The sequence below is a fragment of the Aphidius gifuensis genome, linkage group LG4 (genome assembly GCF_014905175.1).
Source record: "Aphidius gifuensis isolate YNYX2018 linkage group LG4, ASM1490517v1, whole genome shotgun sequence".
Lineage (NCBI taxonomy): Eukaryota > Metazoa > Arthropoda > Insecta > Hymenoptera > Braconidae > Aphidius > Aphidius gifuensis.
Window position 1 is genome coordinate 2,134,506 of NC_057791.1, and position 19,229 is coordinate 2,153,734.

At 23.1% G+C, this 19,229-nt stretch overlaps 1 protein-coding gene and 1 long non-coding RNA gene across 2 annotated transcripts in view; both read right to left on the bottom strand.

Moving 5' to 3' along the window:
- Positions 1-8,461: 8,461 nt before the first annotated feature.
- Positions 8,462-10,396, bottom strand: LOC122854424 (two pore potassium channel protein sup-9). The gene is made up of 5 exons (XM_044155055.1): positions 10,132-10,396; positions 9,899-10,054; positions 9,516-9,691; positions 9,106-9,435; positions 8,462-8,869 (listed from the first exon to the last, which is right to left on the bottom strand). Exons 1-5 carry the CDS (start codon positions 10,256-10,258, stop codon positions 8,555-8,557), a joined length of 1,104 nt encoding a protein of 367 aa, XP_044010990.1. The 5' UTR covers positions 10,259-10,396; the 3' UTR covers positions 8,462-8,554.
- A 36-nt stretch (positions 10,397-10,432) lies between these two features.
- The window catches only part of LOC122854425, a 51,774-nt gene continuing 42,977 nt past the window's right edge, over positions 10,433-19,229 (bottom strand). The window contains exons 2-3 of the long non-coding RNA XR_006373961.1: positions 11,235-11,370; positions 10,433-10,513 (exon numbers count right to left, since the gene is read on the bottom strand). This is a non-coding gene — a long non-coding RNA (uncharacterized LOC122854425). The remainder of the gene's footprint in view (positions 10,514-11,234; positions 11,371-19,229) is intronic.

Below are 19,229 nucleotides of genomic sequence, written 5' to 3' on the forward strand. Positions count from 1 at the left end.
GACAAAAGCAGCTATTAATTTGTTAAATAATGGACAAATGGTATGTAAATATTATGTTTTTTCATTGCTATTAATTATTTAAAGCATAAACAAACATAATTACGTAATTTTTATCAATAATTTTGACAAATTAAAATGATCAATTTGAGGTTAGGCTGTCATTTTTTACAAAGACAAAAAAATTATTAATTTATTTATAAATAATTATAAATTTTTATTATTTATAGCATTGTTGTAGCATCCTTAGTGTATAACAATCGTTTTTTTATTAATAATAATCAAAAAAATGTGAAATAATTAAATATCAATTTTCCATTGTTTGAGGTCTTTGTCAGTTTTTATTGTCAGTGTTTAGTATCAATTTATTGACTTTAAAATTTAATTTTTCACTGTTGATTTATTTAATTATTGCTTAATTATCTATTTTTCATACATTTACTATTTATTTATTTGTTTAATTATCATTTATTTATTTATTTAATAATGCTACTTTTATTTACTCTTTTTTTGTTGATAATAATTACTCCAATTTGACAAATATTTATAACATAATGTTTATTTTATATTTTTATTGTTTACAGATACATAACAACAAGTGTGGCTAAAATATTTAATGTGCTTATGCAATTAATTCAAGAACATTATTAAAAATGGGACTAAACAAATGACTAAATTGGACTGTCATTGGTGCCAAGATCATTTTGGAGTCTAGTGAGTTATTTTATTTCATTTATTATAAATAAAAGTATTTATCCAATAATAATTTGATAATTTATTGTTACAGTTGCATCAAATTATGTAATATCAGATTTACATAATAAAAAAAGAAGAATATGAAGAGAGAAAGAGAGTAACTGTCTTATATACTCCAACCAGAACTGCTTGATTGCTAAAAAATATAACACAAACTATAGCAAATGATTATTGTGTTAAAAGTGTCATTACTTGCATCGTTAATTTTCGTTTGTTTTATTAAATGCTATAAAAATTAATCAAATTGTTTATAAACTATTTGACAATTTAAAAATCATCGAAAATCTTCCAGTACAAAAATTGAACCAGCAACAACATAAAATGCACCAAAACCATCTACATGATATGCTTATGCTTCAACTATGATGAAATCTTGATGATGAAAAATCACTACTTAATTATTTACATTTTGCATGTGCATTTGAATTTAACAAATGTCAAGTTTAACTAAAATCTAACACTGTATGATCTATTAAATATGATTTTATCTATCTTTCACTGGAACAATCAATAGCATCACATGCTGCTGGTGTTATTGACTCTTATGCTCTTTCTAATCTACCACTTGTTGTTGTTGTTGTTATATTGTTAAACATTTACCAATTTATATTGAAATTGTCATTGGTAAACTGCTGGTGTTGCTGATAAATCATAACTTGTTAGTCTTGAGAGTTGAGAGTGTCAAGAATATTCTGCCTCTACTAAAGAGCTCGCTTCATCAAAAAGCTTGCCTTTATAACAACGATGTGTATATTATCAATTCAACCAGCCAACAACTCGAGACCTTCTTTTGAAATTGATAAACCACTTTCAAATAATAATAATAATATAAACTATATTTAAAAATATAATATAACAATTTATTATAGTTTTTAAATAATCAAGTCAAATAGTTTATCATCAAGTGAATACCTATAAGAGATATTAGGTACTTTATAAACTATACAAGTTAATATGTGTTGTTCTTTTTCGGTTACACTTACAAGTGGTGGAGTGAAAAGTGTTTTTGCAATAGTTTCGCTAAAAAAGTGTGGTGATTATTGTTTTGTGTACGTGTGTGTAACCATTGAACCTATTGATGATCAGATTGATTCATCATCTCCATCATCACATGAGTGCAACATCCTCTAGTCTTCATGGATTGCAGTATCCTGAGCAATTTGATGACCAGCGTGGCAAGATGAACATCCGCTTACAAGGTAGGATTTTATTCAATTAATAATTGTTTTAAAATATAATTTCATTTATGATCTTGTTTGAAACTCCATGATGCTCTGTAAAGTATTCGTTGAGTCATTCTGTTTGTTTATTTTTTTCTTTTTACTTTGATCTATGTGTTAAGTGATAATTTAGGTGCCATGATATTGATTAAATGATGCGTATCGTTATCGTTATCATGTACATCAGTGTACATAAAAACACCAAGTACTTTTTTGTTAAATCTATTTAAATTTGCTGCTTTAAGCGCAATATCATATTTCATTTCATTTTAAGTCCTTTATGAGGTTACTCATAAATATTTCGTTAATTTTTAAATAATAATAGGAGTTTTCTTTCACCAAAATCGAATTGATAGCGTTCACCTGGAGCTCCAGGTAAAGATTTTGGCAAAAGAAATGATTTTAATTTTTTTTATTATTAACAAATATACAAATTTGAAATTTTGAACAATATTACCATCAAGTAATATCAAATAACCCTTTACACAATCGATATTGTCGCGCGCGCCACTCGAGATATTTAACCCCCGCGGGGCTCGGGGAGGTAGCACTTGAATCCACTTGAATCCTCCGAGTGCGTCATGGTGCTTCAGTTGTGTGCGTAATCCAGAAGCCAAAGGATGTTGTTTTCATTTACTGCTCCCGCATTTTTTTTTTTTTGGTATTATTTTTTATTTTATACTTTATTTTTGTTATTTTATTAATTAAAAAATAAACTTTCAACGATTTGTAATCAATTATTCGATATAATTTTCAATAGTTTTATTCACTTTTATCAAATAATATTTTTCGAGTTACTCGAAATGGCGTCGTTGCCGGCGAGCCATTGAAAGTTTATTTTTTTATTACTCATTTAATAAAAAATAAAAAAGAAATTATAAATTGCATTACTAATATTTTTTTTTTTATTATTATAATTTATATTTTACTAATTTAATTTATTTTCATGAAAAATTAGATGTCCCTGTCATAACTCATAATGATGTCATATTGCGAATTGCTGTGTACGTGTGAATCTCAAGGAGAATATTTTTGTGTTCCTGCTTCGTGCTGTTTTGTTTCGGTACTGTGTCATTTCATATACTTCATTATTTTATTTTATTCATTCACACAAATAATAAATTTTCAACTTATATTTTAACTAATTATTTGGTATAATTTTATTTCTTGATTTTTTAAAAATATTTACAATATAATATATAAATTTTTTTTACTACAAAGCCGGCGCCATTTATAAGTTGAAAATTTATTTTTTGTATCATATTTTATGCAACATAAATTACCCGACGTTATTGTAAATAATTTATTTAATTTTTTATTGACGATAATAAAAAATTAGACAAATTTATACAATTATTTTCGGAGTCGTGACAATGATGTTGTTTTTTTTTGTCGGCGTCATTGACAATCGACGAGTAATACGTTTTGTTTTATTTTCGTTTAAACAAATTATTACTCATCAATGTTCCCCAAAGATATATCCGATAATTTAATTGATATTTATGTATAATATCAATTACTAAAATATTTATTAGGTATATATTTTTTTTTTCTACAACAACGTTGCCTCTGACAATTCATGCATCAAGCCGCCATTTTCGATAAAAAAAAGCGCGCCAATTTTGGCGACAAGTTCAAATTTCGTTTTGAACGAAATTTAATAAAATCAAATTCAACGTGAATTAAAATGTAATAAAAAATCACAAGCCTTGAATAACATTATTATTTTAATTAAATAAATAATGATAATTATTTTTTAAGGATTAATTAGGAGTAGGATATATAAATAATCAAACAAAGCATAATATTTTTTAACTTTTTTTTTTTTCTTTTTTTTAATTTAAAAAACTGCTTTATTGTGGCAGAACACATGTATTATCATACCATCATATAATCAAGGAATTCATAGTTATTAAAAAATTACGATGCAATTGAAGATGTTTTGGTACACGACATTAATAATTATTAATTTTTTTATTTGATCTTTTGGTATTTTATGATGTCTGTACGTTTGTCGATGTGAATATCAATCTAAATATATTTATTTATTTTTTTTTTCTTTTAATTCGGTACAGCATAAATCCTCACACACATGATAATTTATTTTTGCACATTGGAAATTATATATATATATGATATTACAAGTACAGAAATCCTCATATTCAATTTTTTTAATATTTATTTATTTTTTTTTTTATTTGAAAAAGGAGATATGTGGAACATTATTTCGTTAAGCTTTTTTTTTATTTATTTATTTCTCTCGAATCGTTCCGCAACTATCAACGTGATTTTTAAATATAATTTTTCTTTTTAATACTTTTTTTTTTTACTCGATAGGCACTCTCGTCTAAATACTCTTGACAGGTGTTTACTTATTTAAAAAAAATTTTTCCACTCTGTTTTTTTTTCTTGATAATTCTGTCCTCCCTTCTAATTTTTTTTTTTTTTTTCTATATTGAATATAACGGCAAATGGATTTCTTTTTTTTTTTTTTTTTTTTTGTTTTTCAATATATTTTCTTTTTGTTTTTTCCATTTGCTTTATATTTTTTTATTCTATACATATTGAAACTGAATGCAGAAAAATTACTATATTAATAAATATAAAGCCGAATAATAAATAAATTTATTAAGATAATAATTTTCAATGTCATTTGACATAATTATTTTGGCCTCGATGATATATCTTGTAATTAATATTACTTTCGTTAGATTATTCAAATTTTTCATTGGCATTTTTCATAATTTTTTTTTTGCTTTTTTATCTATTCAATTGTCATTCGATTAATTGTTATTTATTTATTATTCACAATGTTTATTCTTCTTATCATAATGCAAATGGCTTTTCAAAACAAGAGGGCTCAGTTTACACGTTAAATTCATGGCTCAACAAACAGTCGATGCTTTCGATGCATTATCAATATTATTATTACTAATATTATTATTATTATTATTATTAAATCAGTATCATTATTATTCTTTTCAATATTTTTTTTTTATCATTTGTTATACATAGTTAATACAAGTTGATTAATTGAATTTATTGAAAATTCATAACTATACAATTTTTCTTTTTTAAATGCTATAACAATAATAGCAAAAAATTTTTTTTTCATATCTTTTTTTATAATTTTATTATGATGACTTTTTAAAATTTTATTATTCGATCTTTATTTTATTTTATTTTTTTTTGGTTTTATTATTATGATTTATTAATTTTTTATTATTTTTTTTTTTTTTATCTTTACAACTATTACAAATATATAATTATATTGTGTATATATAATATATTATCTCTATTATAATATTACCTTGTTTTTTTAATTATTTAAATATATATAAAGTTAAAAATCCGGGAAGTTTAAATTTCGATTCGTGCAAATCATTGTGCCGATTTAAAATATCAATATATTTTTTAATTCTTTTTTTTATTTATTTATTTATCGGCACAATCGGAAATTGGACTCAATGGATTAGCAATTTTCAATTAGGTGAGGATTTATTTATTGTTTTTTTTTTTTTGTAGTTTTATTTAATTAATTTTTTTAAATGTCAAGCAATCGGAATTTCATTCAACTAATTGGGCTGTCTTGACCAAGCCAATTTCCAATTGCATCTATTTTCCTCAGACTCATTGCGATTGCACAAAGTCAGTGGCTTTATTTTTTTTTTTACTATTTTGGCTAGTAGAGGGAAGAACAATGACAATTTGTAATTATAGATTGGTTGGCACAATCGATTAAAATTTTTTGGCAAATAAGTAAATAAAATTTTCTAAAACCACTAGACTCTGTAACAAAAGAAATTTACAATTTTAATTATATATAATTTTCTATTTTTTTTTTCTATGGTTTTTTAAATTAAAAAAAAAAAAAAATGATTATTTGGCCAATTTATTTAAGCATTATATAATTTATCTTCTCACTATTTAGTCGTCGACATTGGAAAATTAATTTTTGGTCTTAAATTCGTTGGCAAATGGTTTTATATATTTATATGAAATTATTATAATTAATTTCATCAAATATTATTGTATTTCAATTCACAACATCGATACTTTATTATTTTTTTTTCCAACAAAGAAATAATAATGAACTTTTTTTGCTTTCTAATTTATCAAATTGTCTTTTTTTTTTTCGAGACTTGTTTTTTTTTTTTTTTTTTATAAAAAGAGTTTTAATGAACGAGAGTGGAAGTAATATTTAATAAGAGGAAAATTATGGAAAATATGAATATTCCTTGTATAATAGATAATTGATTAATAGTGTCTTTTTGGCTTATGGAATTTTTTTTTTGTTTTTCTTCTTCTTTTTATTTTGCTCTTTTAATAAATTTTTATTCTACAATTTAGCTGGTTTATTAATGACAAATGCAATGTATATTTAAATGAAAATTATTTCTAACATATTTTCTTTCAATCTTTATCAATTTTTTTAAAATTTTTATATTTCTTGCTTTCATATATTTTTTTGTATTATAATAAAATAATACTATACAATTTCAAATTTACAATTTAAAATTTTTTTTTAAATATCTCTCTCTCTCTCTCTGCCTTGTTACCTTTCTCGCAGTTTTATTTTAATTCTTTTCTTTTTATAATCTTGCATTTGTTATAGCCATTTGTACTCATTTAAACTAGCAAAGCACATTTCACATCGTATCACTAATTGCGTCCCATTTCTAACTAAGCACCGTCGCCCACACAGTCGACGGACATTTAAACTTTATCAAGCTATATATTTATTTATTTTTTTTAATTTAGATTTTATTCATTTATTTATTTTTTTTCTATGATTATTCGAAAATTGAAAGGATCCTTGGTAAATTTTAATATTCACCTGTAAATTAATACTACAACCCGTTTTGTAATGTTAATTAATTTCAAAAGCATTTTTTTTTTTCATATATGAAAATGTACTTTTCTGCTTTGACGATGTCATTTACCAGCTCGTTTTCTATCTGGAAATAATTTTCTTCTACAAATCCTTTAACTTTTGCTAAATGCTTTTTATTTTTTTTATTTTAATGACTATTTTATCTTTCAAACGATTTTTATTTTCTTTTTATACCAATAAAACTTTTTCTTTTTTTAATTTTATTATCAAAGATTACAATATTTTTTAAACGAGCTGCTTCAAAATGATTTTGCTAGATTGATAAAGCAGTTTACAAAGAGTCCAAAAAAAAAAAAAAATAATTGTTTTTTTTATGTATGAATGATTAATAATTTTTTGTTTTTTTTCATCAATTTAATTTTATCACTCATTGAATTATAATTTATCGCGCCAATTAAGTGATTTTCTTTTTATTATTATTATTATTTGTTATTTTGGCAATTGTTTATTAATTAATAGAGACGTGAAAAATTTCGAATTCTTCGTTTATTGTTGCACCTCAAACGATATTTATGTTGTATTTATTTATTTTATAATTATTTTTAATAACTTTTCTCTGGTTTTTTTTTTATTTTTTTAATATATATTTCTTAAATTTTTTTTTTTTTTATATACAATCGAGGCACGAGGTCACCTCATCTCGTTTTAGCACCTAAAAACTATCGTTTAATTATATGTATACCTCTCATATTTACATACAAATTAAATAATTTGTTTATCAATGAAAAATTTTATTCCATTTTTTTTTTTTTTTTTTAATTAAATAATTAATCTTATCCTTCACATCTTTTATATTAATATTTCGAAGACTGAACTTTTTTTTTTTTTTAATATTTAAATAATAATTTCTATTTATTTATATATTTATATATTATAATATATTTTTTATTTTATTTATTTAATCTGGGTGCTTTTCTTGTGTTATTATTTTTATATAATAATAATTAATTTGTTTTTTTTTTTTACTACAAAACACATGATCACATGCACACCATTATTTTCTTGATTTTTAAATTTGTATTTTCTTTTAAATATATATACTTATTTAAATTATTTAATTTAATTTCATTCAAGGGAAGATCAAAATACATAACGTGGATCGGATTTTAACGCGTTAATGTTTTTCTATATAATCATTTGAGCGAAAAAAAAAAACAAAAAAACAAAAAAAAAAGAGGAACTTTTTTATTTTTCATCAAAATTATTTCCTTTTTTTTTATTTATTTATTTAAAATTATTAATATTTTTTTTAATGAATAAAAAGTATTTATATATACACATATATATCATCTATGTACACATATGTATATATATAAATATTAAGATGGCAAATTGAGAATGAATTTGAAGAAAATTGCGATGGCCGGTTAATTCATCGCAATTTTTTTTTTCTACTTATTCATTCTATAATTAATTACATAATTTATATATAAATACCACCTTCTTCATATATCACAATTGATTTATCTATTTTTTTATTTTTTTTTTGTTGATTTCGGTGTTGTTATTAATATTGTATTATTTATACATATATTAATTTATATATTTTTTTATTTATGAATTGTTAAGACGCAATTAATTTTTTTTTTTTTTCAATAATTCATTATACCGATTCACGTCGTATTTGAATTTGTGGTATATATGGATGATACTCATGTATTGGTAAAGTTTTGACTGACGGTGGACGTCAAATACTTGCTCTATGTTGATATATTGTTGGTAATAATATTGGTGTTAATGGTAATGGATGTATGTCATCTCTATAATTTGTTGTTGTAAATTGTTGCATTGGTAATAAATGTGATATTTTACTTGGTGGACGACGTACAGTATAACCTGGTCTTCTTTTTTTTCTATAAAAACCACTGCATCTACAGCTACATACTGATGTATCATCATCATATAGAGATATTGTATCACCCTGATTACCCATTTGACCTGATAATATTGAGCCATTTGCTGTTATCACATCACCCTCAAGTCTTACAGCTCCTTGTGCAGCCTATTTAAATTAAACATTAAATTTTGTAGTATTAATTTTATGGATTACTATAATATTTATGATTATTATTTTGTACTACATTCATTTACATGAGCTAAAAGGCTCAAATATATATTCTCTTGTGCATATAACACATATTAATTTATGTTAATATATCACTAAATATTTTAATAACTTTGTTATTGTAATTTTTTTTTTTTTTTAAATTCTAATATTATTATAAAATAATTGATTACCTGAAGAGCTTCTGCCTCATCTCGTCGTTCATCTTCAGTATTCATTGTTACAAAACGTAATACAAGAAGATTTAAAGATGCAGCAACAATTGCCAAACCAAATAGAATAAATATTAATGCAAATATTACATACTCGGGTTTATTATCAAGTGCATTATCTTTTTGTAATGCTACCATATCACCAAATCCAATTGTCGTTAATGTTATAAAACAATAATAGACAGAATCAAAATATGACCAACCCTCATAACGTGAAAATGCAGCAGCACCACAAGTTATTGTTAAACTTGATAAAAATGTCACGACAAATATTAAATTTATTTCTGATGCCTAAAATATAATTATTTTTTAAAATTAATTATCAAATATTTTATAAATATATATAAAAAAATATTTATTTAAATAATTACCTGAACGTCTTTGCAATTGAGTAGTTGCTTGACTTTTCTTATTACAACAGACGAAAATTTATTTAACCGTTCTCCTATACTTTGGAACATGACGAGGCCCAGAGGGATGCCGACTATCGCGTAGAACATTGTGAACAGCTTGCCGCTTATCGTGTTCGGCGTCGAGTGCCCGTAACCTGATAATGGAAAGTTAAGCTTGATAAAAATAAAAGTAGGACAAAAAAAAAAAAAACATTAAAGTGAGTGAGGAAAAAAAAAAAAAAAACTCGTAAAAGGTGGGAAAAGATAAAGAGAAAAAAATTAATGAAAAAAAAAAAATATTAAATGAGCATCAATAATGATAGGAATAACTAAATAAAATTATGTAATTTATAAATTCAGACCGATAGTGGTGAGGACCGTGGTTGCATAGTAGAAAGCACCGGCAAACTTCCACTGTTGCCCAGCCTTGTGTGGCTCAGTCTTCAGCACGACAGTTTCCATGATCTTGTAGTCGTCCTCGCTAATGTTGTATTTGCGTATAACCATTCTTTCAATGGCTAAAAAAATTAAATATATAAAATTATTATAATAATTGATTAAATTTCGCGTTATTTTTTAAATTAATTAAACAAACCGTCCAACGCTTCTTTGCGCCGTTTCTCCGTCTCGGACTCGAGGACGTCAAATATTGCAGCGCCAACGAGGAGGTAGGTGAACGTGCAGACGATCAACGATAGGGTCCGGACGTTTTGCTTCTTCATTCTCTAGTGAGCCACATGCTCACTAGTAGGGCCTCGGCCCAAACTACTTGCATTTCTCAGTGATATACCGAATGTAATTTTGGGCCCATTATAATGACCCTCTTTGGCCTGTCTAATGACAATAATTTGTCTTAAAATAAATCTTGCGTTTGTTTATCCAAGCTAATATTTGATTACAGTTCGTCCAACAACAATTCCACATCCTCGTGATCATGACTTGCTTCCTTGCACTCCAAACAATTTTTTTTCGCTTGTCTATAGAATAGAAAAAAAAAATGTGCATAAAGTAAAATTGATGATAAAAAATATATATTTAGAAAAGTTATATGAAAGAAATAAATAAATAAAAAAGAAAAAAGAAAATTGTCGGTAGGACCTTTGATTGTAAACAACAATGAAGCCAATTTTCTCTTTGATTATAGAGGACACTGAGGGCGTATATCTGAGATATATATCATGTAGGGAATGAGAAAATGAAGAGTGAAAAAAAAAAAAAGAAAATAAGGGGAGAATCGAAGAAAAAAAAAAAAAAAAAAGAAAATTGTCAAGTAAAGTAGGGTCAAATAATAAAATAAAAAAAAAAAAAAAAACTGATAAAGGTATAGATATATATAGATATTATATGCAAGGGTCAAGGATGAAAATAGACAGATCCGGTGAGTTTTACGTATTCACCTTTGACCAGTGACCCCCCTAGTACTGACAATAGAATCAAGTAAAATCGGAATTACGATGTGTTCAGAACAAGTTTCATGAATATAAAGAAAAGAAAAAAAAAAAAAAATTTGTATTATGTATATATATCCTTTGACCTTTTTGTGTGTATGGTGGATGCAACAATAGAAGTGGTTAGGGGGGTAGTATAAGTAGAAAGAGAAAATTATGTTCATGGTAGAAATTATATCTTAAAGGAAATTGAGGCAACGACATTTAAGCATCATGAATGTGTCAGTTGAGTAACTATGCTGACACTTACCAGCAGCCTTTTTCGTGTTTCCCTTTGTGTATGACAAAGGCTCGAGTGGAATGATATGGCAGTGCTTTCGCTGCTCCCACCGCCACGTCACCGCCATTACTTGGACTAGCGACTCGTCGCGCTTTCACTCCAATTACTGAAACATATTTAAAAATTTTTTTTTTTTTTACTATCACTATGTTTATTATTTTATTTAATGATGACACTTTCTCTTTGCCAAGTATTTGCGAAATAATTTATTTTACAATTCGTTAGATAAAAATATATTAAAAATCAATATCAAGGGTGTTTTTTTTTTTTAACAAGTGGAATGAACAAATGATCTCATTGAAAATAACTTGAAATTAATATCAGATTATTAAATATATAGATAAAATCGTTTTTTAAAAATAAAATTATTTTTAATGAATTTAAATTATTAATATTTTATTAATTGTTATTTTAGTTGGTGCAAGTAGAACATGTCAGGCTTTAGTCAAACATAAATATAGTTTTTTAAAATTAATTTAAAATTTCAATTAAAAAAGGATATAAATAATTTAATTAAAATTTTTTAATCCTTATTTTAGTAAATATAAATTTATTAATAAATAAATAAATTTATTTTCATATAAATTTATTAATAATTAAATATATTAATTTATTTAATAATGAAATAAAATAAAAGCTTTATTTTTTTATTTATTTTTGGATTAAAAAAAAATTTTAAAAGTTTTATAATAATTAAAAGGTATTATTAATCTTTTGATTTTAAATAAAATGGCTCAGTCGATTTAATTTTAATCGAAAAATATAATGATAGATAAATTATTATAATAAATCATTTTAATTTATTGGTGAACAGTTTTGGGCTTGTGGATGATTTATTACGTTTATAAGTTGAAACGAAATCGTGAATACCCTAATCAAGATTATAAAATAATTTAGCGTTGGTCATTAATGTCATATATATTATTATAAAAGAAAAAAATATATAATATAAATATTAAAAAACCTTTTTTTTTTACTCTCAGCAATATAATATTTAATTATAATTTTTTTCTAAATAAAATACTCGACAATTTTCAAAATAATAATATTTAATTTATTATTAAAAATACATGGTGTGCATATCGATATTCAATATGAGTTAAATAACATACTCATGAAAATAAAGCACGTGTTGCAGGAAATTTATTTTTTTTTATTCAATTGAAAATATATTTATTTTTCTGATTGAAAATAAAATTTCAATTTTATTATTTTTCAATTTTGTTGATTACTTTCAAATATTACACATTTTATTGTAACTTCTATTATTATCAAAATGAAAAAAAAAAAAAACCAATATAAATTTATTGATATTTCATTAACTGGTTAAATTTTTTTTTTTTTTTTTTTTTAATGAAAATTTAATAATATTAAGAGTAATAATTTAAATAGAATCATTGAAATAAATTCAACCATATATTATATCACATTTTTTTTTTTTCATTTATTTATTTATTTTTTTGTTCACTCAGTGAACTAGAGTGTCGATTCTCGTATATGAATAGTACAGAAGGATTTATATATATCAAATCGTGAATATTCGAGAGTCCACATGGATGAGAAAATTCAAAAGCAATTTTATCCAAAAGCAAATCGAACGGAAGCTTGTTGGTTTTTTTTTTTTTTTTTTATTATTTATTTATTTATTCTCTCTGCCTTTCAGCATTAGCTTGGACATGAGATGATGATTTTTTATTGTATTTTTTTTTTTTTTTTTCGAAATAACACAAGTTAGATACTACACACAATAAGTTTTATACATATTCATATTTGTATATTGATATCTGACACACAATTGGCTTGATATTCGTATCATCACAATCTTTTTTAAAAATCTATGAAAAAAATTTCTCGACTTTTGCTGATCTCAACATATATATAATACAACATATTTTTTATTCATAAAATATTCGCGAGTTTCGGAAACATTTTTCTTTCATGCATTTTATAATAATATATATTTCCGCAGGGGACTTTTACACTCGCTTGCCTCTGGTTCTTTAAACTTTTACAGTTTTTTTATTTTTTTTTATTTATTCGTTTATTTATTTTTTTTCTCAACTCTTTTCGTGTATAACATATCGAACCAACTTTTCAAGATACGTGAAAGGAAATATTTTTTCTTATTTATATTTATTTATTAGAAGAGAAAAAATTTTATTCATTCATTGAATTTTAATAATTTTTTAAACTATTAATTTTTAGTTGAATAAAATATTTTTAATTATTTGTGAATAATCTTATTTTTTGTTTATTTAATAATAATAATAATTATTTTTTAAATTTATATACCAAAATGTGTGTAAAAATACATAAATATATCTATATTTTTTTTCCCTGGAATTACTAAGTTTCCTATTACGATTAGCCCAAGTCTTATAGGATAAAAAAAAATTAAATAAAAATAAAGTTTATTGGATATTCTTTTTTTTTTTTCACTTTGCTTCTTACGTTCGCTACTTTTACTCCGCTTTGCTGTCTTCGCAATGAAAATTGTAATGCTATTGCAAGAGAAGGATTAAAAATAAATTTTCTTTTTTTTTTTTTTTATTTCTTTTCCAACAACTAGGATAGCAAATGACTAAATAAAAAAACTATATATAAAATAACAAATGACTGTAAAAAAGAAAAAAGTATATAAATTTAAAAAAATAATAAAGTGTAGAAACGTCATTTCTAGAATAACGTTGATATATATATATTTTTAGATAGTCAAAAAAAAAAAAAAAAAAGTTTCATTATACTTTTTTATTTTTACTACTTTTATAAATTTATATATATATTTTTTTTTTATTATTTTCGCGTGAAACCAGTCTTTGCACGAAAGCGATTTCGATAACGTAAGCTTAGCTAATCCACGTCGATTTTTTCGACAGAGAATATCTCCAAATGCTGCTATCGAAAAAGACAGTTGAATTTTTTTTATTAATTTTTTTTTTTTTCTTCTTCGAATGTCTCTTTGTTAAATTAAACTAATAATATACCAGTTCAACAAATTTATACGATCTGTATAATTTAATTTCCTTTTACTATTTTCAATATAAAAAAAAATTATTAAATTTTTTTTCTCCTATATTTAATTATGTTTAATAAAAAATTGAAATTTTTCATAATATAAAAAAATAAATAATTAACGCATTGTGCCAAATATTTAATAATAAACTGAAAGCTTTTTTTTTTTTTAAATCTTATATTTTATAATTTCAATATTATAAAAAACGAGGAGTAAAAAAAAAAGAAAAAAAATTAATGGCTTGAAAGGAACAAAAGGTGAACTTTTAGCATGGCCTAAATACGAAAATATAATATGACGATAGAAACAAGCTGAAAGCCTAATAGACTTCTATATTTAATTGATGTCGATTGCAAGACGTGATGATGAATGGGTTAGGGTGAATAAACATATACACACACAATGTGTTTGTTTGTATGAGAAAATAATTGTATTAATACGGATTATAAGTAATAAATACACAAAGTTACTGATAGTAATTTTCTCATCTATTGTTTTGAAATTGATTAAATCATTGTGTGTGTGTGTGTGAAATGATAAATGTAAAAAGAGAAAAAAATTAGTACACAAGTTTATATTGAGTGAATACAAAGAGAATGGTTGACTGTATAATTGTTAGGAAAATTTGAAAATCACATTATTAGAGATTGTAATAGATTTAATAATAGTCTTGGTATATTGAATTTAGTATTTCTGCTTTTATATAATATAAAAGCTTTGCTCATATTGAATATTAGAGATATCAATCGTAGGAAAAGGCATGACGACCTTGTAAATTACTATCTTCCGCTCAATAAATGCGAATATTATCTACTGATTTTACTCAACAATATATGACTATTAAGTTGATTGAATTTTTCATTATTTAATATCAATAAATTTTCTTTTTTTTTATTAATTTTATTTTTATTATTACGTATATAATTCTTGATTTATAATATCATTATTATTTTACGTAATATAATTTATTATAGTTATTAAAATTTTATTTGATGTTTTTTTTTTGTTATTTAATGGTCATTTATTTTCATAATGACGTTATGAGATGTTTATGATTTTAGCTTCTTTTTCGTTTTTTTTTTTTGTCATCCAAGTTTTTTATTTTACAATTTATATAAAAATTTATTACGTAATTTAATTTTAAATTTTTTTATCCTCGGTTAGATGAAAAAGTTTTTTTGATAGTTGACAGTTTTAAACAAGAATATATTTTTTATACACTAATAATAAATAATAAGAAAAAAAAGAAAATGAAAATGGCTAATTTGGTATTTATGATTATCCTTAAATCTAAATACTAAAATTATTATTATTTTTTTTTAAATATAATAAAATAAATATTATATATAAATTTAGTTTGATATAAAATTTACTTTTTGATGAAAAATATATATTTTTTTTAGTCCTCAAAGTACAATCGTTTGAAGTTATTAGATGAAAGGATAAAAAAGTAGAATAAAAAAAAAAAAAATAATAAAAATCATGTAATGTTAGTTCTAAGAATAGCTAAAAAATATCTTGGTTTTTTTCATTCGTTGATATACTTTTACGGATCAATACCTTATGTTTTCTACTATAATTTCTGTATATTTTTTGTGTAGTTTTTGCAATAGTCTCTCTGGGGATAATAAATATAGAATTTGGCTAGACCCTTTCAAGTGAGATCAATTTAAATTCTCTTTCTCTTTTTAAAAATAACTGAGTGAGAAGATTTTTTTTGTTTTCTCTGTTTTTGGTATGTTTTTCTCACTTATATTTACTAAGTTTACCTAAACCACAAATTGTATATATAGCTATACACCACAATCAAATCGATCCAATATCGAAAATAGACGAGAATAGAACCCAACATTATTGTGATAAAAATAAACCAGGAATTGTACTTGGACCAACCACCAGGACAATGATCTCTCAGGGACGTTTGATCACTGGTAAAACGTTTTAACAAAATTTAGAAAAAAAAAAATATATACCAAAAAGAGAGATAAAAAAAAAATTCAACCTTTTAACCAAAAGACTTTGTGGCAAAGTGTGATTTCTGAATTTTATTTATTTATTTATTTATTTTTTTTTTTATCTTCTTTAACTTCTTTTAAAAAATGAAAAATCAAATATAGTAGAACATCGATTATTGATTAAATTGAAGAGGGAAGTTTATGTATCCGAATAGTTTCCGGGATGAGCCAAGGAAATGACAACATAAATATTGTCAAGAATGCATTCATATTGCTATATTTTATATTGATTCTCTTGAAATTTTATTTTATATATATAAAGCAAAGAAAAGCTAAAGAGTTTTTTTTTTTTTGATAGATGTATTTATAGACAATGAAGATATATATATATTTTTTTAAATTTTATATTATTATTTATTGTTATCAATATTTTTACTTAATAGTTATTATTAAAATCAAATATTTTTTCAATTTTAAAGTAATACTTTTACTTGGTAAATTTATCAATAAAAAATAATAATAATATTCTAAAAAAAATTCATAGCCTTTGAGTAAATATTTTATTCATATATTTTTAAAATAAATTATAAAAAATTTAATAGCCAATCTTTCGATAATACAATGAAAGAAAAAAGAAGAAAATTAAATTATGATTGATTTTTTAAAATATAATACTTTTTTTAATTTGATTATTTAAATTATTTTTAATATACAGTATTTATAAATTTATTTACAATAATAGGTAGAATAGTTTTTTAATAATCAATTAGATTAAAGTATAAATAAATATAGTGAATATATATAAATATAAAAAATCAAATTAGAATTGTATATGAGTAGATTGATTTTATTGATAAACATATTTATCTCTATCAAACACAGATTTTAAAAAAAAAATATTTAATAAGAAAAAATTGCTTTTTTCCATTTACCATATTCATGCTGGGAATATACATCAAAGTTCAGACCAATTTATTTGTTTTAATAACTAGTATGGTGCCGGTATTTTCTGTTCAAACATCACTTGAACATTTTAGTAAAATTTTCCATTTATTATTTTCAATAAAAATTTTTTATTTATGAAAAATATATATTTAAAAAATTAAAAATATACTTTGAGATTTAATTTATAATTATCATAATATATTTTAGTAAATGGAAAAAAATAAAATTTTATTTTAATCTTAATGTTTTGATAATGAGACTGCAGGTAGATATATAAAATGCAGATTTATAAAATTTATAAATACAATTTAATTTTGTATAGAGATATATATATACTGAAGGGAATTTAGTCAGGTCAACTATTTTTGTTTTATTTTCTGAGGTTTGGATTGAACAAGTTTGAATGACAAATGGTTTTCCATGTACATTATTTATTTTATGCGACTATTTGCTGTAAGAAATTTCCTGTCCAACAAAAACGATCCCTATGGCACTAAATATTTCTGAGATTCTACTGTGACCCATCTGACTTCAATAAATAAATAAATAAATAAAAAGTTGAGTTGAAAAATACATTCAAAGTTTGTACAGACAGATAGGTCAATGTAAATTTTTTGCAATATACAAAACTTGGATGACAAAAAAAAATTTCAACACTTTTTCAAAAAGACAAATTACATATTTATACAATGGCTTATTATTTTATATTTTTTTTTTTTTCAAATATTTTTATCACGAATCAAAGATTCAAAATGAAAAAGACAAAAAGATTATTTAAAAAAGAAAATTGAGTTTAAAAAAAGGTAGAAAAATTTTAGAAATATTTTTAGTTTTACGTCTTGAAGATGAATGAATTTATGAATTGAACGAGATGAAAATTGGCGTGAAAAAAGTTAAGTAAAATATCGATTGAAAATGTCAAAATAGTAAAGGTATGATTCAAAAAAAAAAATATGATAGATTGCCACGATATGGTGGATAAAAATGAATTTTTTTTCATTCTTCGATGTTTGATATTTTTGATGGATATTAAGAATAAAGTACACTAAAAAAAAAAAAAAATAAATAAATAAATGATTTTTAACTTTGAACAATTTAATTTTCACTATCTCAAACTTTTTAATTTAATTATATATACTTTTTAATCTAATCAACATATTTTATTTATTTTTTTTATTTACAAACAAAGAAAAAAAAAAATATAATAATAATATTAAACGTGAGTTTTTATCATGAGCCATGATTAGGTTGAATGTAAACACAATTTTCTACAACCGAGTAAAAAAATTCACCTCGAAAAAGAACAAAAAATTCAATTTTAAAAAGAAAAAAAAAATTCGATAAAGAGAGCTACAAACAATAGACATGAATTACTGCTGCAAAACGTGTTTAAACATTTGCCTCAAAAAATCACCCATCCACCCACACACACACAATATATTTTTCATAAAAATAATCCATAAATAAAAAGTATTTTTTCAAACAAAAAAATCATAATAAAAAAAATGTATGTTAACATCTACAGTTGAAATAATACAAATGAAATAAATCATTTAAAATATAGAAAAAATATTTTTTAAAATATATATTGATTAATATCATAAAAATAATAATAATAAAATTACAATTCAAATAAAAGTGTATATAGATGAGAAAATTTGAGCCATCTGTGCACAAAACATTTGTGATACCTATATGTATTTTTTTTCTGTCGCACAGTATGTTGAAAAATTTTATTTTTACCGAGTAACCATGTCAATGAAAAATATTTTGCCAAGAAAGCAAGGATGTTACAAGTGTATATATGTAAAAAAAAAAAAAAAAATTGAAGATAGAAATGAAAAATGACTGAAGGAATATAAGAAAGAAAGAAAATGTAGTTTAGCTTTCGACCATTGCCGGGGGTACATCGTTGTAACACTATTTTACAAGTGAAAAAAAAAATCTCGTCTTCGTGTTCAGATTTATTATTTTTTATTCTATTTTTTTTTGTCTCTAACACTTTTTTATACATAGATAGGTGTATATATATTTTAGTTTTACTATCCAACA